At 44.1% G+C, this 22,847-nt stretch overlaps 1 protein-coding gene across 1 annotated transcript in view; it reads left to right on the forward strand.

The window, feature by feature from the left end:
• Positions 1 to 22,153, forward strand: part of GPR139 (G protein-coupled receptor 139) — a 35,646-nt gene extending 13,493 nt beyond the window's left edge. The window contains exon 2 of the mRNA XM_017650176.3: positions 21,219 to 22,153. Within this exon, the coding sequence (XP_017505665.1) occupies positions 21,219 to 22,153 (935 nt within the window). The remainder of the gene's footprint in view (positions 1 to 21,218) is intronic.
• Positions 22,154 to 22,847: the final 694 nt, after the last annotated feature.

The raw sequence follows: 22,847 nt of genomic DNA on the forward strand, positions 1-22,847 counted from the left end.
CTTAGACTTGGCCTGCTTCTCTCAGTATGTTCCCTGCCTTGCCCCTTGTAGGTTTTCGAATTTACTGTGTTAATGCCTGAAATCTGACTATGTATACTACACACACACACACACACGGATGCAGTATCGGTTCACACCACCATACTTTTGGCCTCATCTCTTTCCAACCACACTAAATGTTTTCCTCCAGGAAGGGAAGTTGGTAAGACCTGTGTCTGAGATTCACTAGACTTCCTAGCTTTGTGTAGTTAACTTCTCTGAAAGTCTATTTCCATATCTATAAAATGAGGGTAACAGTGCCCCTTGAGGGGAATACATGAGACAATACACATAAAGTGCCTGGCGCACAGTGGGTGCCTAACAAATAAGTTTTTTTCTTAAGACTGATGAGGATTTTTAGTCAGACCCCCACCCACTGGGACTCCTAAGGCTACAATAAGCATCAGGTCCATTTCACGAGGCCCTACTTTGTGCCAGAGGTTCTGGCGCACAGCAATGGAGGTAGACAAAAATGAACATGAAATGGTTCCTGCCTTTAAAGAATGAGCACTCAAGTTAGGTAGAAAGGCAAGTCCATAATCATAAGACAACGTGACAAATTCTGTAAGGGGGAAGGCTGCAGCATTTAAATTCCTGCAGGGTTTTAAACTTCTCTCTGGCTGGGAACATTAAAAAAATGCTGGGTTAGGCTACAAGCCCTTGCCAGTAGGCACGAGTCTGAATCATCTCACTGACTCTGATACCCTCTGGGGGGCCTTGGCACACAGTAAGGGACTTGGCAAGTCCTGGGTGGATGGATAGAGGCACCATCAGATGAACAGAGGAATGCTTTCTTCATCCCATACATGTAATTTCAGTCCCAATCTTGAAGAGACTGAAGGACACATCTTGATCATAACTATCTTCATGAGCATCACCATTTACTGAGTGCTTACTGTGAACTGAGCACCTGCTCAAACACACTGTTTTACACTGCCTCAAGTGATCTGCACAGCAGTGCCCGTGAGGTGGTACTTCTATCATCCCCATTTGGCAGATGGGGAGACTGAGGGTGTGAGCAGTAAAATAACGTGCACAAGGCAGTTGAGCTACTGAGCAGCAGAGCTGAGACGTCACAGCCTGTGTCACTGCCTGTGTTCTGGGCTTGCTGCTAGGTCAGCTGTGACATTGGTATTCAAGGCATCAGAAACAACAAATGGCGTGTCTGCTGACCTCTGTCTTGGTTCACCCCCACAGCCTGGTCTTTGCAGACATTTTGAGGGACTATGTCTTCCTTCCTGATTGAGGACTCTCCTGGTGTCCCCACTGCCCTCTCCCTGAAGCAGATGGTTTAATTATTTGAAATTATTTTGAAGCAAGGACAGGGAGGTGAATTCCCTTCCCACCCCACACCTAACCAACAAAATGGAAATTGAGTTGCCTCATTTTCTTAAAGCAGCATATTGTGATGAAACAATTCTCCTGAAAAATCTGTCCTCTTCCAAATCTTTCCAAGGTTTCCTTCATTAGCCATAAGTGGGCTCAATTTCAGTCAAGTGCTCAGAATTCCAAATCCAGTTCATGATGTAAATGTTTATTGACCACCTATTATGTCCAGGCTCTATTCCTAATGCTTAAAAAGAGTCATCAATAATAGCCATTGATGTTAATATAGTGCTGGCCAATATGCAAAGTGAATAAAAATTTGCAAAGGGCTTTCTCATCCATTATGAAACTGAAACTCAGAGGAGTTAAACAGCTCTCCGAAGTTACTACTGGTGGGCAGCGCTGAAAACCGAAGCTGCATCCTGGGACCTCCAACCTAGGGTCCATGGTTCCACTAACTATACAAAGTTGTGCAAGGTAGGAATGATGCCCAAAAGGGAGCCACTCCTCAGAATCCTGCTAGGACTTTCCATTCTCCGTTCATTTGCAAAGTGTGCGCTAGCTTCTAATGCCACAAAGACAAACAGATCTAGGCTGCTGCCCTCCAGGAAGGCACAGTCTAGCTAGAGAGAGGAAGTGAACTGCATCAATGTGAAGATCAGTGTGACATGCTAGAAGGAAGCTAATGTACTGTGGGACAAATAGGAAGGCATCAATCCCAGTCTTGGGCTGGCGGACAGTGCTGGGAATGCAGTGGGGGCTTTCAGAGCAGACATTTTGCCCCCACTGTCTATTTCTCACCTGCCCTCTTTCTGGGACCAGATATGCAATGGGTCTGTCTGTTCCTCAGACTCATGCACTGAGCATCTGCTTCACAGCAGAACCTTTGCAAAGGGCTAGAAATGAGAGAGATGAATGAACTTTGCCCATGCTTTTGACACATGTACTGTCCAGTGGGCAAAACAAGTAAATTGAACATTATTAGGTTGTACCATGGAAAAGTGTCGATATTTGGTCACTTTTACCTTTTAAAATGTCCATTTTATGTGGTCCAATGTAGTATCCTTTGTGTAACAATCTGCTGTTCTGAAGGAAAGCTCAGGGTGATGTGGGAGCCGCAAACCAGAAGCCAAATACTGCAGTCAAGCCTCTTCCACTACCACGCCCCCACGTAGCAGGATCCCAGAGCTTGGACATCATGATTGCCAAAGCCTTGTTGGTAGAAACTAAATGAATAGCCACTTGACCATGATTATAATTAACAGTCACTGAGTGCATATCTGTTGGGCACTGTTTCAAGCACTTCCCATGAATTAACTAATTTAATCCTTCTGACCCCATGCAGTAGGTGCTATAGTTACCCCATTCTATAGAGGGGGAAACTGAGGCACATGGTCAATTGTTAAGTGACTCAAAGTCATGCAGTTAGTGCTATGGCAAAGCCAGGCTTCTGACCCAGACATTGGAAGCTAGAGACAATGCACCCATCTGCTCACCTGGAGCATGGGGTGCGTAATTCAACAGTGCTTCAGTCAGGACAGCTGCATGGTTCCAAGATCACCCAAAAGGGTGCTTCCACGAAAGCCATGGTCTCTTCCTCTGAAATGGAGATGGGGTTGAGTCACTCACTTTCAGGGGATAGAATTGTCAAAGTTGTCCACGTGAGAGGTAGAGGTGTATCTCCATGAATCAGGTAGAAAGTGTCCTCTGAGACAGGTGTGGGCATGGTAATGGGGTGGCACCTAATTTCTCCAGCAGGCAGGCTGGGCTTGAGCCTTATTTTTTTACACTGTTAAGAGCCAGCACTAACGGAATAGTTCTGTGGGAGACTTTGGGCACAAGCAGGACTGGCTGGGGACCCAGGGAACAAAGAGCAGCCCGGCGCTGGATAGGAGGCCATTCTTTTCACATCTTCTGGGAGTGCAGCCCTCCGACGGTGCTGGCACTTAGGTTGCTATGGATGGAACCTTCTTCCCATGCCATCCTCTAATCAACCGTCACTGTCACACCTGGGCTTTGGTCCTCTTGAGGACTCCTATGCTGGCGCGAGTAACATTTCAGCTCACTCTCTTGAGTTCTCTATGCATACTATTATATTATCTACAAATAATAATAGCAATAGTTATGCCTTCTTGAATAGTTATACTTCTTTTAGTTTCCTACCTTATTGTTTTGGCTAATCTACTGATTTGGATTCTTACTAGTAGCATTAATATTGAATATTAAATTAAGTTAAATTAGGTTACTGACAGTATTTTATGAGAAGGAGGAAAATGGATTAAGTTTTTGAGCAAATGCAGACAGGTAGCTTTGGGAACAGGGGAGCAGGGGCCGAGGCAGAGCGACGACATCCCTGAAGTAACTCAGGCGTACTGTGATGGCATCTAGACTCGGATGCTGCAGAGAACAACTATTTATCAAGTACCTACTACGTGTTGGGTTCTGGGCCAGCAATGAAGAAAATGGCCCCAAATGAGACCCCTCCCAGAGAAACCAATGTCAGGATGACCGAGGAAAGAGAAAAGACAGCATGCATCTAAGAGGTACTTGGACAAAGAATTGGCTGGATGTGGTGTTACAGGCAGACAACAAAAAATTACTGCAAGTCTCAAAATCTGGTAATGTAATTGATAATGACCAGGAAATTGACTGAATTTTTATTAGCTTCTGAAATGTTTTACAATCTAGTCATCTGAAAAAAGAAGATGAGAACAATGAAATGAGAATTTTTTGCTTATGAATGCTTTTGAGAATGTGGATGCAAGAGAAATTAACAGATACTTTAATTTTTGGCTGTCCCACTCCCATACCAATCAGGCTATCTGTGAACTATCTCATGATAATTAACATTTGCCCAATGCTCCTCCAGTTTGCAAAGCCACTTCCCAAGCTTTGTTTCCTTCTGTCCCCACAACAACCTTGGGAGTTTGCAAAACAATTTCACTGAGATTACCGCACCGGACTCTTGAATTCTCATGGCTCATTTCCCTCAGGTCCACCCGCCAGCCAAGCCTGTCATCTTACAGTTCTGCAAACACAGCAGGCTTTTACACTTCCTTGACTCTGCATTTGTGGGTCCCTCTGCCAAGAAAGAAGCCCATCCCTTCCTTGTTTCAACCTAGAAGTGCCCTATTCATTCTGGGAAACCCTGGGCAGGCAGGGAAAGGTCTTTTTCCCTGGGGCAAGGAGGAAGGGCCCGCACCCTGGAGTAGGGAGCCCCCAACCGTGATGCCCATGTCAGAGGTGAGCAGGAGGCCATGGGTACAAGTTTTGTCCTGCAGCCGGCTTAGGTGTCATTGGCAGCAATGGTCACAAGGCCTTGAGCCTTCTTAAAGAATGCAGCAGTTAACACTTTGCAGGTAGACAGACCTGAGTTCAAATCCCTTTGTAACTCATAGCTTTGTAATCTTGGGCAGGTTTGCAAACCTAATCCTACACTCTCTCCACTTTAGAAAGGAGAACCTTTAAAGTGAGAGGAACAGCAGTGACTAATACATTTAAAACACATCGGTTTCTAGCATGTAATAAGGGATTGCTAAGTGGAAGCTATTATTTTTATTATTAAGAAGAGCAAAGGATGCAGTTTGTTTGTACAGCAAACCTGAGGGGCACTGATCTAGAGAGCTGGACAAGTCTGGTTCATGAAGGGTTAAGGACAAGGGTCAACCAGATAGAGTGGATGAGAGAATGTTCTAGGAAGAGGGAACTACACTGGCAAAGGCCCAGAGGCTGGAGAGAGTGTGGCTTGTTTGGGAGATTCAGGTATAGTGGTTCCTCTCAGCTGGCATGCAGGATAGGCAGGAGTGGTGAATGAAATGGGATGGAAAGGGGAGCAGAGGCCACAATTCCAGTGGTGTCTAGTTTGCAGCCCACACTCTTCTAAGCAGTGTTCTATGCATTAACTTATTTAGCTCTCACAAACAGCTCCATTTTGCAGATGAGTAAACGGAGGTGCAGAGAAGTCCGGTAAGTTGCCCAAGGTCACACAGCAAGTACATGTCAGATCTTGATCCAGTACCCATCACCACTTCTGTTCCTCTGTGACATTCTGGCCTGTGTCCTGAAGCCAGAAAAGAAACAAACCCCTCCAAAGTCACAAAGAAGCAAGCTGCCCTTCACCTGCTGAACCCAGCTTGTACAAAGCGGAAGCTACCTTCTCTCTGCTGCCTCCCAGTGAGCAGAGATGGGTTTTAGAGGTTCCCAAACGTTAAATCATTTCCATATAATTATGCCTCCTTGACCTACATGTCATTCGGCTGTGTGCATGGGCTGGAGGCACAAAAACCAATTTCTCCAACCAGAGAAAATTGCTTCCCAAGGCTCCTGGGTAATTGGATGCTGTCTTCTGGACATGGCCTGTTCCCTGTCCGTTCACGTCTCCTGGCACAGGTGCTGCCACCTCAACCTTGCATCTGCAGAGAGAGGCAGTCCCGGGGGTGGATAGGACATCCGCCAGGACAGCAGCCTTGGAAAGCATGCAGCCGGGCAGTGGGCTCAGGTAATTCTCCAATGTTCTTGAACATCCAGATCCCATGGAACCTTCCCCTGCTAACCCAGAGGGGGAAGGTGGGTACACTGTGCAGGAAGATGTTGCCACCACTCAGCATTTCTGCTGGCTCCTGTCAAACTTCATGTATGAGGAAGCTACATCACTAACCCATGTTTGAAAGTTTCAGGGAGGTATGTAAAGGATCCTGTTCTTCACCAGCCCCTGCTCCCCAACCCACCTTATCTCCCCCCAGGGATATCTATGGTTTGGTACAGAAATAATAAACATCTTAGTAAAATCCTTTAATGCTTAAAGCCCTTTGATGACTCTCCATTTCCTCAGGAGGACAAATTCAACTCAAACCCAGCTAGCTGCAAAGCAGCTTGAATCATTAGAAGTGGGTGTGTCACTTCTCTGCTTCTCCAGCCAGGCCTCCCTCCCAGCTCTCTCTCCAGCAAGGGGCAGGCAACAGACATAAATGAGTGAGGCTGGTGGAGAAGGCCTCGCTGAACTGGAGGGCTCTGCAGAAAGGGAATGCAGGCCCAGCCTGGGCCCCCTTCTGACTCAAAAGGAGCGCAAATCCTCAACCAGATGTGAAATACTCCAATTTGGAGACATCTTAAAGATGCATCTACAGCCCAGAATCCACCCCACAAGACTCCAGTCTGTGACCCCCATTCCATGCTGAACTTGCAGCTGCTCCAACAGCCATCCTCTCTCTCCTCTTGGCTTTGCACATCCTGCTCCCTCTTGTTGGCTCACTTTGCTGCCAATCACTCAACTGGCTCCTCCTGCTCCGTATCACTGCACACATGCCACTTCTTCTAAAACACTTCCTGTGACCCTCTAGGTTAGGTTGTTGCCCCTTCTTAAGTGCTCCCACAGGATAGTGTCTTTTGCTCTCATGGCACTTCTCTCTGGGTGTATCTCTGGTTTCTGCCAGGCTGAAAGCTCCAGGAAGGAAGAAACTATTTCTTCTGGAATACTATGATATCCAAAGCTGTACCAAGGTGCCTGAACACTGCAGGGAGTCAGTATCTGTGATAGAAGGTGGGGGAGGCTGGCTTGAATAGTCCTGGTGAATTGAAAATTCTTCCTCACCCCAGAGTCTCTGGGTTTGGGCTGGCGAGCAACAAAAATAACATTTATTGAGCTCTCACTATGTGCCAGGTTCTCTTCTAAGCAACTGATTTAATTCCCACAAGAACTCTGAGACAGGTATTATTGTCCCCGTTTTACAGATGAGGAACATTAAGGCACAGAGTACTTAAGAAACTTAACCAGGATCACAAAGCAAGGAATTGCAAACTTGGGAGTCAACCCCACACAGTTTGCTTTCAGGACCAATGCTCTTAACCTCTCCACTTTTCAACAAGGGAAAGGGGCAGGGCTCTAAGAAAGAAACTATTACATTCAGCAAAGAAATGAATAACATTTGTGAGTACCTACTATATGCAAGGCATGGTACTAATGCTTTTATATATGCTCAGTTACTCAGTCTTCTTAAGCCTGATGGGGAAATGTTATTGTCCCCATTGTACAGATGAGGAAACTAAGTATCATGCATGCCCAGGCAAGTAAATGGGGAATTTGAACTCAGATCCATCAGCCATTATCAGAGGTAACAGGAAAAAGTTCCCAAGATGCTACCTAGAGAATGAGGTTCAGAGAGAAGAATGAAGAGAGAAGGGGTAAGATCAAGTCATCATGCCTATCATAGAAAACCATGAATGTGACAGCAAACGGATGATCCAGAGAGAGTGTCGTGGGGAGTCCATTCATCTGTCCATCCATCCACCCACCCGTCCATCCATCTGTCAATTTTTTATTCCACAAACATTGATGAAGTGCATACTCTTTGACTGACCTGTGATAGGCCCTCAAGGTTCAGAGAAAAGAATACAGTTTCTGAGGCTAGAAGTAAATGGATGATAAAGATTTTTGAAGGAACTCATTACAAAAATGTGTTACATACTCTAGCCAATGAGGTGCTTAACTCAGAAATCAAGATCAGGAAGGCTTTAAAAATAAAAAGTGTGCCTGGCAAATGGCTGTAGGTAGAGAAGGCATCCCAGGCAGAAGAAATAGCACATGCAGTGCTAGAATGTAAGAGAGCGCTGTGCATTCAGGCAACAGCTTGTAACATGAAGAGCAGCATGCATTTGCAGGGGTTGCAGGAGGAAGCTGATAGTGTGGGAGGTATCTGGTTGGCCATGCAAAGACATGGGTTTGGCTACAGAGCAGAGGTCTCAAAACCAGCAACCCACAGACCACACCATGTGTGTGTGTGTGTGTGTGTGTGTGTGTGTACGCACACATGCATATGTGTGTGAGTATGCATGTGTGTGTGTGTGTGTTTCTTGCCAGCCTTTCTTGAAACACTGGAAGAACTAGGCACAGCTGGCTGTCATTCCCTCATGGGAAACCACCAGGTTCCACTAAGTAGTGGGTGCCCTCTTAAAAGGGGGCATGAGCTGTCTACTTCACCAAAGGCCCCACATGCCCACCTGACACACTGATGGTACCTGCCCAGCTCCTGGTGCCATTTGAGTTTACAAACCCTGGCATAGAACCAGAGAAGGGAACAGCAAGTCTGAAATGACTCCTCATGATGTGCTGGCATGTTCTGAGCACCAAGAACCCTAGGAATGGGTCTTACACTACTCCCGAGAGCCTGATCTAGGTTTGGCATGTGGTTGGGCATCATTAAATTTATGTTGAACTGAATTGAATTCATGTGGAAGGTTCTGGCACAAAACTTCTTCTGGGGAAGGTGATAGTCTCAGAAAGATCTCTCTCACACACTGAACACTAAATTAATTTCCAACACTAAATTAATGGTCCCTTGATCACATCACTTGACTCATTTTCTACTGTAAATGCTTAGTAATCTTCTGGCCCTTCTGCATGTCTATGATTCTGTGTTGATCCATATCCATAGTAATTCATTCATTCATTCAACAGATATTTATTGAGCACTTACTATATATGCCGGAAACTGCCTAAAATCTTGGCAATATAATAATAATTATTATTATTATTATCATAAGCAGAGACACTTCCTGCCCTTCTGGATTTCTAACCCGTCTAAAAGTAATGATGGTAAAATGTGTAAAGCATGCAAGGTACCAAGTACTATTCTAGGTATTTCCCCTATATTAATTCATTAAATGCTCACAAAAGCCTGTGACAGGTACCATATCATCATCCTTTTCATAGATGAGGAAACTGAGGCCCAGGGAAGTAAAGTAAATTTCCCATAATCTAGAAAGTGATGCATGGGTTTGAACCCTGGCAGCCTGGCTCCAGAAGCTGTTCTCTTTGCCACTTGTCTTTCTGGGATTAATCATAAGAACATGCTCTAGAACCTTTGCATATACAGGTGAATGTTTGTTTTTTCCTGATACCACATTACAGCTTTTCCTTCTTTTAAGTTGGAGACACTTGATGAAGACCTAACAGTAGAAAGCAGCTGGCAGCTGTGAAGTTGACAGCTGACTGCTGCGGTTCACATGTGGCCTTAGCTGCAGGACCACTAGCTGCTCCCAGGAATGGGCCCCTGGGAAGAGAAGCCTTAAGGCCAGAAAGAGAGCTGTGACACTGGCTGAAGAATTATTCATTTATCTATATGTTGCTAGCTCCCCTCTGCTCATGCTCTTCCTGGGCCCTAGAGTGCCTGTCTCCCCCTTGATGCCCCTGTGCGGCCTCTCCTGGCCCTGATATTGGACCTCATGCTACTTTATCTCCATGGGTCCAAGAAAATGCCTAAGCCCCCCCATCACACCTGCTGCTTGGTCTTTCCCTCTCTGCCTCCCCTGCTAGCAGGGAGAGACCTGCATCCCTTCACCAGCAGGCTCAGCACTGCGAGTCACACACAGCACATGCTTTTTGAATGAAGGAAGGTTCAGAGGAACGTGTGACTTACCCAGGGCCACAGAGCTGTAGGTAGCAGAACAGAGTCCTACTCAATCAAAATAGATCGTAAGCTCCATATAGACTCCATCCCCTTGTGTGTTTGCATACCACTGCATCCCCATGTCTAGCATGGTGTGTGGTGGGCAACTCAGTAGACGTATGTTGAATGAATGAATGCCAGCCTTGTTTAATTCTTCTTTTGTCCTTGCCTGCATGGAAGAAGACAGGCAACAGAAAATGAGGGCTTTATGTTGGCTGCATTTTGTATGCACAATTGATAAGCTATTTGCCCGCAGCTAAAAATACCTACCCCTGGCAGCCATTGGGAGGCAGATGGATGGTGCTTAGTGCAAGATGTTTAATCAAACAGCGACAACCCAAGCAGAGCCACAATTAGCCTCTGACACCCCAGTGAACTCCAAATGAAGAGCCCGGAAGCCTCCGACTTCCTGTTGGTCCCCTGGCACCCAGTGACCATCACCCCGGGCCATAAGACAGCAAAAACAAATGCGCATCCTGGGTACAAGGCAGCCGCCAGCTGGAAGTCAGGGGATGGGCGGGGTGGGCTGAAATTGAACTCCTGGGAAGTATGCGAGGGAGAATTAGCCAGTGGGGAACGTCATTTGATATTGGAAAGAGCAATGGAGAGGGTCCTGGTTGAGTATCCTGGACTTCAAGGAAGCAGTTGGATCCTCAGAGACAAAGATGAACTCTCTGTCTCTTTATCCCCCATTTATTCCCTGGGGCTGGGAGGACTGAGTGTTCTCAAAGGCCCTACAACTTCTCTGAAATGAATTCTTCCCTCAACTCCCTACAGGCTTCATACATATCAGCTGATATGCACTATTTAAAAAAAAACGAAAAAAGAGGAAGACAAAAGGATGGGAGGGAGGGGAGGAGGGAAGGAGGAAGGGAGAGGGAAGGAGGGAAGAGCAAACTGACCATTTCTATATCATGGGCAGTTCCCTCAAGCTAATTATGGAAGCATCTGGACAAGCAGATGTGTCAAACGGGCTCTAGATTCTAAAAAATTGTTTTTGACTCCTGAGTCCATCACACACTCGATGTCTGATCAGGCCAGTCTCTCAGCCCACTGAGCCTCAGTGTTCTCATCTCCATAATGGGAATATTTATTAACTGTATCTATCTGCTAATGTCATATGAGGATTAAATTAATGCAAGTAAAACCTCTAACAAGTGAACCACACATAGTAAGCACATAATAAAGGGAACCATTATTAATAAATGTACCAGTTATTACTAAATGTGCTCAGCTCTCATGTAACAGGCATCTGTGAATGGGAGAACTGGACAAGGCATTTGATACCTTTACATCCAACCTCAGCCAACTTCTTAACCCTTGAGAGTGGCAGTCATTCTCATTTGGAAAAGGGGGATGAAAACAGTACCCACTTTATTAGTAAGTATTAAACACAGGATAATCAATGTTAGATATTATCACATTGGACAATATTCAATATTATAGATATGAAATATGCCTCATATATGGAGAAATGTGTCCAGGACCTGACACACAGTAAGTGCTTGATAACTGTTAGCTGCCTAGAGACATGAGTGTAGGCTCATCCTCTTCCTCTTCCCTGCTTCTTTGCCTTTGCATATACTGTTCACTCTCCTGGAGAGCCCTTCCTTGTCTTATGTGCCTGTTAGAGTCCACTCACCTTCACTAGATGTGAGCTATGCTACTGTCTTTATTATCGTTGTTTCATTATTAACTGGCCAGTTTTGCAGATCTGGAAACTGAGGCCCTGAGAATGGAAATGGCTTGGTTGGAGGCACACAGGGGTCTATGTCAGAACCCAGTCTTACACAAAGGCATCTCCTAACAAAACTGGGAAGCCTAAGGACACCTCCTCTTTTTTTCCAGTTTTATTGAGATATAATTGATGTATATCACAGTATAAATTTTAAATGTACAGCATCATGGTTTGATGTACACATATTGTGAAATGATTACCCCCATGAGTTTGGTTAACATCCATCAGCTCATACAGATACAATAAAAAGAGAAAGAAAAAAAAAGAAAAAAAACCATTTTCCTGGTGATGAGAACTCTTAGGATCTCCCCTAACAGCTTTCCTCTATATTGTACAACAATGTGAAATCAGTGCTCATTGGCCGAGTATGAGAAATGAGTCAGAGGTCTTTTCTAAAGCCAATTCTCCCATTCTCAAGAAATGAGAAGCAGCCCCTGCCTAGATCTGCCATTCCTTTTCCTCCACACTGGGCCTTTGCCTGGTTCAGTTTATCACCTTCCCAGGACTGGTCATCGCACTTACATCATAACACATGCTCCCCTGTGCCAGGCTCTGTGCTAAGAGCTTTGTGTACCTGATTCCCCCTAAGCCTCACAACATCCCTCTGAACCAGAATCCTTCTGTTACCCCCGCTTTACTGATGAGGAATGTGAAGCACCTTGTGTTTATTTGCCCAAGAGTGCCAGCTAGAAATGTGCAGACCTGGGGTGATCACCCAGCTCCTCCCAACTCCAAAATCCATGCTTCTTATTTTAAAGAATCAGTCCTTTCTCGTAACTCTTCCACTCTGTGTTTGTGGGAAAGCCAACTCAAGCCCTGCCCCCATCCATCTGTGTGACAAACCCCCAGAACTGAGAAAACACAGCTGCCTCCATCACTTGGTACAGAACTTGACCCAGGATGGCAGCACTCAGGGCTTTCAAAATGCTTCTTCAGCTTCACAGCTGTGCCATCCTCAGAAGGTGGCATCCTCTCTGAGTATCAGTTTCCTCACTTGAAAATGGAGCCCAGAGCCTGCCTTCTCTTGGCACTGTTATCCCCTTATTGGGGATCCCCTTATTGGCACTGTTTTCTTTAAAGCAACTCATTTTTTAAGTAACCTGAACATATTTTATAGGCAGGCTTTTATCACCACCCTAAATGTAAAAATAACATACCTCTAATACCATTTAAACCAAACATATAACTTTTAAAGTAAAAATTTTCATCAGCAAATTGCATAAAAATGATGTTATTTATCTATACAAACCACCAGCACATCATGGATGCTCAGTATATGGCAGTCATAAGAAAATGAACTTTGGCACTGAGAAGTGTGCTTTGGTTTGGAAGTTTTTGTGTCTGTTGGCCAATCTGAATGTGGTTTCCTGGTTGAGACCTAGCAGTTGTCATGGTTACCCAAAGAAACTGCCCCTGGTCAAAAATCCAGAACCAATTTGGCAGTCAAGGGAAGGCCAACTGATTGGCCTGGATGAATGTGACGACCAGCCCGGATGCTGACTCACTTTTCCCCACTGCCCAGACGGCCTGGATGGCAGCCATCAGAGCTCTTGCAGACTACTCATCTGCAGGGGACAGCCTTGCTAGGTCTCAACTAGTTCTGGCCTGCAATGGAAACCACTGCTTTAAGTTCTGGGAAAAGCCAGGAAGGCTGCCCCATAGCTCCAGGGCCCAAGACCCTCACAGCAAATCCACACCATTTCTTCTCCTGTGGCAGACATCACCAATCCATCACGGCACATGCAGTGCTGAGTAAGCCCGTGCCTGGCTTTAGAATCCTTTTAACATGGTGCCTGACAGCCACTCCCAGTCAACTGAAAATGAACCATTTCTGCTATCCCTGCCTTAGGCTGTACTCTCACCCTTTGCATGAGACCCTAGTAAGGGAGATTCAGAAAAAGGGGGAAATATTGACCCTAGCTTTAAAAAGAAACTACTTAATTGCTAAATGTAGTGACAAACAGGGGTCTTCACAAGAAAAATAATAGTGAAGAACCTAATAGTAAAGATACAAAGAACACTGAAGAGCTATTGAAATAACTAAAATTTAAAGAAACAGAGGCTATTTCAGAGAATGCAAGAGGTAACTGAGTTGTATACTCTTGGCTTTTAAAGGCCACAGATAATGGCCAACATTTTTCTCCACCAAGCAGAGAACCAAAGTGGGGGTAAGGGGTATAATATAGCTGCAGCTAGAGGAATCAGGTTAGAGACAATGAAGAATTTCCTGATAGGGTGATAGGGGTTGCTAGTTAGTGCCTGGAATGATCCATAGAGGGAAACCAGAATCTTCTCTGGGATCCCTTGAGAGCTCAGACTCTTTCCTACTCATCTCTGCTTCTAATACATGGTCTGTTCTGTAGTTATCTGCTGAACTAAACTGGCCAGGTGTAAAAAGTAACAATGGCTAACTTTTACTGAATGGACACTATATGCCAGGAAGGATGTTAAGCAGTTGACACATGTTATTTCATGTACCCTTACAACAACTTCTAAGGGTACTATTTACTATGATGTCCATTTCACAGATGCAGGAACTGAGACTTAGAGAAATTAAGCACCGCACATCACAACCTCTTCCAGCTAGGACATGTTCTCATGTACTTGGATTTTTTGGTGGGAGGTCAGCCTGCAAAGAGCAAAATGACTAAATGGCCCTTGAGAGCCCTCTGGGAACCTAGAAACCATCCCTCAGGGACTGACTTTCCCATGAGCTGGGGACCCACTGCATGACCTCCACCTCACTGACCTACAGTCAGTTCTGTGCCCCTAATAACCAACCACAGGAAAGACAGTCCACATGGGGCAAGTGGAACAATAGGAAACAAGGATGTCCGGGACCAATGGGCACTGCCTGAGGTTGGAACTGCATGGTGGGCCAGCTGCCCTCAGGAAATCCTTTCCTGCTCCTCTCCTGGGAGCCCTCAGGGCAGACCTCCTAGAGCCCTCCTATCCCCTTCCCCAGAGATCAGAAAGACTGAATATCAAGTGTTGTCAGCATCAACTATTTATTTCCCCTTTATTCCCTCCAAGGTACAGAGTGGAACAGGCAACAGCGAGGAGGAGGACAAACTACAAGGGCACTGCCCCACCCCACAGCTTAGGCCCCGCTCCCCAGCCGATGTGCACGAGGACAAGGCTGGCAGGCTCAGCGATTACTTCTCCTACAAATCTGTCCTTGGGGCATCTTCCAAGAACAGTGAAAATACCACCACTGGCACTGCTCACAATGTCAGGAGTCCTTTTGCAGCTCTAGGACAGGAGGGCTGACTCTTCTAGTGCAAAAGATAGGAGACTTAAAGGAGGAGGGAAGGATTTAAGTCTCAGGAGATGGTGGCTGGAAAGGGTGAGTGTCTCTCCTTGGAAATTCATGAAAACACAGTTTAGGATGCAGAGAATAAGAGGATTTGTAGAAGGTAAACCCAGGAATTAATCAGCCCAGATAAGCAGCTCTGTGTCCTTTTCTGAAGACCTGCACGGACAGAACTGTAGCATCAGTGGCCTGTTCTTGTCACCTAACTGCCATTGCAATAAAAAAGTTCTTGGTGTCTAACACAAATCCTTTTGTAGCTCCAACCTGAGCTCTTTTCCTTCTTGGCAATTCTCTTAGCTGCCTTTAGGAAAGAAAGGTAGGGGGGAAAATGTGTTACTCTCTTAACCAACATCTGCACTTTGGGGGATTTATTCTGCAGATATGTACAAAGATGTGTAATGAAACTCTGTAGTGGCCAAAAGATAAAATAAGTCCAGCCATAGGTGAATATTTCATGAATATTATTGACACGGGGGGAAAAAAATCCATGATTCATTTTTAATTGAAAAAAATCAACTTGCACAATAGTATTACTGTATGATCTCATTTTGTGGTGATGGTCATTATTACTAATTATATTTACAATTACGGGCATATAAATATCCTGGAAATATAAACACCAATCCATGAACAAGCCCCTATTCTGATTGGTGCAGCCTAGCAAACCACCCTAAACCTAGAGGCATAGAACAACAATTTATGATTATTTATCATGGCTCCTGCACTGACGGGGATCAGGTGGGTGGTCCTTGCTTGGGGACTGCCATGCAGTTTCAGCCAGCAGACATCTGGGACTGCAGTCGCTTGGGGGTTCCATTGAGCTGGACGTCACCTACTCACTCACGTGGCTGGCCACTGATGTTGAATGTCTGCTCCAAGCTCACGTGAGGCTCCCAACCAGAGTCCCTGCACATGGCCTCTCCATATGGCTTGGACTTCTCACAGCTGGGTTCCAAGATGGAGCATCCCAATAGCAAGTATTCAAAAGACCCACTTATGACCTAGCTATACATTGTCATATCTGCCATCATTGACTGGCCAAATCATGGGACCAGCTCTCATTCATGGGAGGAGACTACCCAAAGGCAATGAATACAAGGAGGTGTGGTTCATGGGGCTACCTATGAAATGAGATATTGTAGTATCTCTGGAAAATGGGATGTGGGCTGATTTCCACTTTCCAGTGTCTAATGTAGAAGCTAACTAATATAACCTCAGGAGACAGAAAGCCTGGTTGAATGTGCTGGCTCACTACTTCCTTGCTGTGTTACCTCAAACAAGTTACTTAACCTCTCTGAGCTCTCATGCTCTCAAATAACAGTTTCAACCTCACAGGGTGGTTGTGACATTTAAGTGAGGTATTGTGTTTAAGATGCTTAGAAGTAAATGCTCAATAAAAGCGAGCTAATAATAACATTATTATACACTGATATAATGTTTAATATTTTACAATATTATATACTGATATAATGTTTTACTTTTGTAATTGAAAAAATGATTTTTTTTCAAAAAAATGGGGGAAAAGGAAATGTAGCAAAACTAAGATATAAACTCAGAATTCCCAATCCATCCAGTGTTCCAGATGCCTCTCCCAAGGAACCTGCAGGGAACTCGCAGTCCTCACAGATGCAGAAAATACCTGTGGAAGACCTTGACAGCCCAACCTGTGTTGCTCTTTCAACCACTCCCCAAATCCTCTCAAGTTTGAGCACAGTAAACTGCAAAGTACAGGAAATGAATTCCCCTAAGAAAATAACCAAGAAGCTTTGCAATCACAAAACACGGGCTTTATATCACCCAGGAACTTAAACCTGTCCAATGGCACCACTGACAGAAAGGATCTGCTTTTTAGAAGCATTGACATTTTGATCATGAAGTTCACTGGGGCTTGCTTGAATGGGGTTGGTTGAGTTTGACAATAGAGTCTTGGGCCAGTTTGAGAGGAAAGCTGAGAAACAGAATCTCAGGCAGCAATGATTTGGGTTTCTTTGTTTTTTCACCCATTATAAACACACACAGACCCTGTCAACACCACTCTTTTTCACTGGGGGGAAAAAATGTGCCACCATGGAAACGAAAGGATTTTTTGATGTAGGGAATTATAGCAAATACAAAACATTAAGAGTTGAAAACTCTACCTTCTTGTTTCTTTTTCAGAAAATCAATGCACAGGCATCGTTCCATTCTCCTCTGGGTCTCTGTGGCTCACACATCTCTCTCATCCCAAGGATCTCCTAAGTGTTCTTGATGTTGCCCTGGGGGAGAATCTACCTGTACAAAAGAAATGGGAAACTCAATGTCTGCGGGTTAGTTTCTCAAGAGAGGCAATTACTAGAAACTTAAGGAAATGTCAAATATGAATACCTAGCAATTTCATTTGGTGTTGATGACTTGCCTGACTTAAAGCACTAATTAGAAGGGGCTGAAATATTTTTAATGAGTTTGGGTATGAAAAATTCTTAGCACCAACTTCAAACAGCATTCAACTGGGAAGTAGAGACAGTGGTGGAGTCACTCTGCAGAATATGTACATTTTCTTCTATGGAGACCTCATCATTTATCCATTCCTGCTTATAGATTAAGGGGTGGAACAGGAACATGACAGAGAAATGACAGTACTTTTCTACGTTAGGGGCAACCTAGGGAACAGGAATCACTTTCCTACAGCTGAGAACCCTTTCCTATGCCTGAAAATAAACAAAACAGAACATGATATATCTTGGAGTCAGACAGAACTAGTGGCTCCTCTACTTATTTTTTTTACCCACTAATCCAAGCCTCAGTTTCCTCATCCATAAAATGGGGATGATAATATGACCGATAAGACACCTTCTTTCTGTTCTATGAATACCAACCTTATTCCCACCACAGAGCCTTTGTACTTGCCATTCCCACTGCCTAGAATTCTTTTCCCACAGATATTTTTCACAGTAGATTCCTTCCCCTCATTCTTAATGGAATCCAAATGTCACTTTCCAATATTAAAAAAACATCAGTTTGTCTCATTCCTTGTTTTTACTCTGCCTAGTATCACTATCTGAGGTTTTCTTGTACATTTTTATATTTATTTATTGTCTCTCTTCTCCACTTTAACTGTAAGCCCCATGATAAGAGGAACATGTCCATTTTGTGTGTTAAAACCTGCATCTCCAGCACCTCATTATAGTGCCTGAAACACAGTAAATGCTCAATTAACATTTATTGAATAAACAGACTCTCAATGAATAACTAACATTCACTGACAACTTAGTACATGCCAGGCACTGCTCTAATCACTTTATTAAAATTATCTTAATCCTCAGAACAACCCTATGAGGCAGATATTCTTATTAACCCCATTTTATAAAGAAGGAAACTGAAATATAGAGAGATTGAATAAATTTGCTCAAAGCCAAAGAGCCAGTAAGCAGTAGAGACAGGGCTAAATCCTCAGCAGCCCAGCCCCAGACTCCACACTCTTAATCTCTGAGCTCTGATGCTCTTGGCTTGAGAGGAGAGCATCAGACCTGACTTCACAGCTTGAGTCCCATGAAGCTCTGGCCATATATTATTAGATCAAGGTAGACTTTTGACCCACACCCTCCTCCAAAGCCTTTGCCCTTCATTCCATATCTGTTCCCCCAGAGCTCTTGTGTGTTCTCATTTCTCTCTTTAATACTTAGCCACTTGAGCATTTTTCTAATCACTCTCTGAGTGATGACTCAGAATGTCTGCAATACCAATTTGTACCCACCATGAGCCCATGCACACAGAAGGTAGATGCTAAAATACTTTTTGAAAAGATTTCTAAATGAATAAAACACTTTGGAACCCTTTTCAATGGAACACAGCAAAGCTGTTTAATAAGAGAAAACTACAAATGCAAAAATGTTTACAAAACAAACAGAAATCAGTATGTGTTCCTTGCCTTAATAAACCTAACTCTTCGTGCTTTCCCCATGATAGAGTCTTTGCACATGCTGTTTCCTTTGTTTGAAATACTTTCTACTCCTAGCCTTTTTGCTTATTTATTTCCTACTCATTTTCCAAATTTCAGCTTGAACATTGCTTCCTCTGCAAAATGTTTCCTGATCACAAATACCACTTACTCTAGCTTCCAGTTACACATTTTCTTCTGTGGTTCTTCAGCTGGTGCTTTTCTTGCCTAGGAGCTTCTAAGCTCCACGAAGGCAAGATGGTCCATGTCTATTTTATTCAACATCTCCTCTCAGGGCACAGCTCATAGTAGGTGCAAGAAAACCCTGCTGAATTCATGAATAAACTTCAGAAATTTCAGGTTTATAAACACAGAGAACTTTGCTTTATTGGGCCTTTTAAGTAGTGACTTGAAGTAGAATTTACTCATTTTTCTCTGCTGCATATAGTGTAACATGCCTGTGTGGTGTCCACACCCCCACTTGGAATTACCAACACTGCAGAGTGGTTTAGAGCCTGGGTATCTGTCCTGGGTTTGAATCCTGGCTAATGAATATAATCAGTACCTTACATTCACCACCACTTCAAACCGTTATTTTTAAATTTTCTGAATAAGAACAAGGACAGCACAAACTTAAAAAACAAACTGACAATACCAAGTACCAAGAGGAAACGGAGCATGGACTCTCATGCTCTGCTGTTGGGAGTGTAAATTAGCAAAGCTACTTTACAGAGCAATGTAGCAGTATCCAGTAAAGACAAAGACGCACATACTCTGAAACATAATAAATACGCTTCTACATATTTACTACCCAAGAGAAATTCACAAGTAACTACTTCTCATGAGTAGTTAATAATAGATTAACAACGGTACTTTGTAACAGCAAAATCCAGGAACCAATTTAAATGTACATTGTTATATATATGTGTATATATATACACATATAGACATATATGTGTGTGTATGTGTATGTGTTTATATAAAAGGTGTGTACACATATAGACATATCTGTGTGTACAAATATGTCTACATATGCACAGACATGAATCAACAAATTACAGTGAGTTTAGATGGTGGAATATTATATAGTTGTTAAAATGAGTGAACTAGAGCTACATGCATAATATTGAGTGAAAAACTCAGCATATACAACAGCAGTTTCAGTACAAAGGGAAGAGTCCATAAACGTGGCCCTGAAGACTGAAGACTCCAGGGAGAGAAGGAAGGAGAGAGGGTAACGAATGGGCCTTGAGGCAATTTCAAAGAAGACTCCAACTGTATCTATAGTTTTATAAAAAAGAAATGAAGCCAATATGGCAAAATGTTAAAATTTGTTTAATCTGAGTGATGAGTGCACCAGGATGTGTTTACATGTGAACTATTGTACACTACTGTAAAAGACAAGATCCAGATCCCAGCTCTGCCACTGGACTTCTTAGACACAACTTCTCTGAAACCCTCATTTGTAAAATGAGATTCATTATGTTGCTTGTGGGAATTAATGATGTTAAATGTGTAGAATGAGTTCTAGATATTATCCATTGGGATATCATTTCAGAATGAGTCCTAATGACTCTCCAGATGTGTCTTATTCAGAGAGACATTTGTTTTTTAAACTGCTCAGAAATTATGTGGATGTATTTTCAAAACAAATCTTACCCCAAGGAAAATAATATACTGCCACTATTTTTGCAAAAACTATATACATGCCTATTATATAGACATATGTAAGTATGGATATTTACTAACTATGATTGTCCTGAAGGAGAGGTTCTTGGGTGGGTAGAAAACAAGAGCAGAGGGAAATTTGCTTTTCTCTGCTATTATTTTTTATTATATACCATGTGTGTAGATCACCTACTCTAACAACAGTGTAATTTATTTTTTAATTAATCTGAAGGTCATGATCTTCTCTGCTTCTTCAATTCTAAACCCACTTGAAGAGGAAAGTTCCTAAAATTCAAGTTCTAAAAAGGTTCTCAAGCGGTCATGTAGCCCAGTGTCCTCCCTGAACACATGAGGCAGGAAAAGCCATCCCTGTCCCACGTTCTCCATGTACTCCAACAAAAGAAAGAGCATGGGATTTGGGGTTAAGGAGTGCGGCTTTGGTTCGTATCGCCATGACCTGCTAACTGCAACTCTAAGCCCCTTCCTTAAGCTCTCTGAGTCCCAGTCTCATTTCGGAAATGAGTGCAGTTGGCGGCACCACCTCTAATGGTTGTGTGAGGAACAAGTAAACTACAATGAGCAAAAAAGTTTGTCAAAATGCTATCCAAGTGTTTGTAGGAGGCGTGATTTGTAGTGCAGAGATTGTCCCTCCAAAGTATTGGCTCAGTCCCTCTGACTCCATGGGAGGGCCCGATAAACACCCACTCGGGCCCCTTTGTAGCCAGCTGATAGTCATCGTGCTTCAGAGATAAACGCAATCTCTTCTCTCCCCAGCCAATATCCTGACGGTGATCATCCTCTCCCAGCTGGTGGCTAGAAGGCAGAAGTCCTCCTACAACTATCTCTTGGCACTTGCTGCTGCTGACATCTTGGTTCTCTTTTTCATTGTGTTCGTGGACTTCCTGTTGGAAGATTTCATCTTGAATATGCAGATGCCTCAGGTACCCAACAAGATTATAGAAGTGCTGGAATTCTCTTCCATCCACACCTCCATTTGGATTACTGTTCCGTTAACCATCGACCGGTATATCGCCGTCTGCCACCCGCTCAAGTACCACACGGTCTCCTACCCAGCCCGGACCCGAAAAGTCATTGTCAGTGTGTACATCACCTGCTTCCTGACCAGCATCCCCTACTACTGGTGGCCCAATATCTGGACTGAAGACTACATCAGCACCTCCATGCATCACGTCCTTATCTGGATTCATTGCTTCACTGTGTACTTGGTGCCCTGCTCCATCTTCTTCATCCTGAACTCAATCATCGTGTACAAGCTCAGAAGGAAGAGCAATTTCCGTCTCCGTGGCTACTCCACAGGGAAAACCACTGCCATCTTGTTCACCATTACCTCCATCTTTGCCACACTGTGGGCCCCCCGCATCATCGTGATTCTCTACCACCTCTATGGGGCGCCCATCCAGAACCGCTGGCTGGTGCACATCATGTCCGACGTTGCCAACATGCTGGCCCTTCTGAACACAGCCATCAACTTCTTCCTCTACTGCTTCATCAGCAAGCGATTCCGCACCATGGCGGCTGCCACGCTCAAGGCCTTCTTCAAGTGCCAGAAGCAACCCGTTCAGTTCTACACCAACCATAACTTTTCCATAACAAGTAGCCCCTGGATCTCACCAGCCAACTCACACTGTATCAAGATGCTGGTATACCAGTATGACAAAAATGGAAAACCTATAAAAGTATCCCCATGACCCCATAGGCTTGGCACCTAGTGCCTCTGTCTAATCCATTTCCAGACAGGAGGTGGCCCATCCTATGGCTGAACAGCTCTCCTTAAGAGTGCCAACCTGATTTCCTGTCTCCAAGGACTGAGCAACTCTCAGACTGGTAGATAAGAAAAGATGGAAGAGAAGAAAGAAAAACATCAATCTTCTTTTCATTTATGCATTTCTGTTCACAAAGTCATGTTGACAGCAACAGTTCCTGCCAGTTTGAAGATGCCATTGGAGATTGTGCCATCATCTTGTCGTAAGGGCACAGAGTAAATAGTCTGTGACTTAGCCCTGGCACCATCCACAGTTACTGGAGACCACTCATTTATGTGACACACTAAAGCCACAATAGCACATAGCTGGCCATGCTCTTCTTTGGAGCTGAGGTCATCCATCACCTCTCTGTGCTGTTGCCAGCAGCTAACATTGCTGACCAATTCGGCATATTTCCAAGGTGCCCTTTGTCTACCGAGGGTTATGGTCTTGAAGTGACCCTGGCACCCCTAGCTACAGAATGACACTGTAGGACAGGGGAATGTTGAGTCCCATCCATACTCTGGCCAGAGCTTCTTCAGAAAGGCTCTAAATCAACGTAACTATGACCTTCAGACCTGGAGTCTAAGATCCAGTCTTTCTACTTGCCATTATGTATAGATTTTATCTATCTCCTCCA

The sequence above is a fragment of the Manis javanica genome, chromosome 10 (genome assembly GCF_040802235.1).
Source record: "Manis javanica isolate MJ-LG chromosome 10, MJ_LKY, whole genome shotgun sequence".
NCBI lineage: Eukaryota > Metazoa > Chordata > Mammalia > Pholidota > Manidae > Manis > Manis javanica.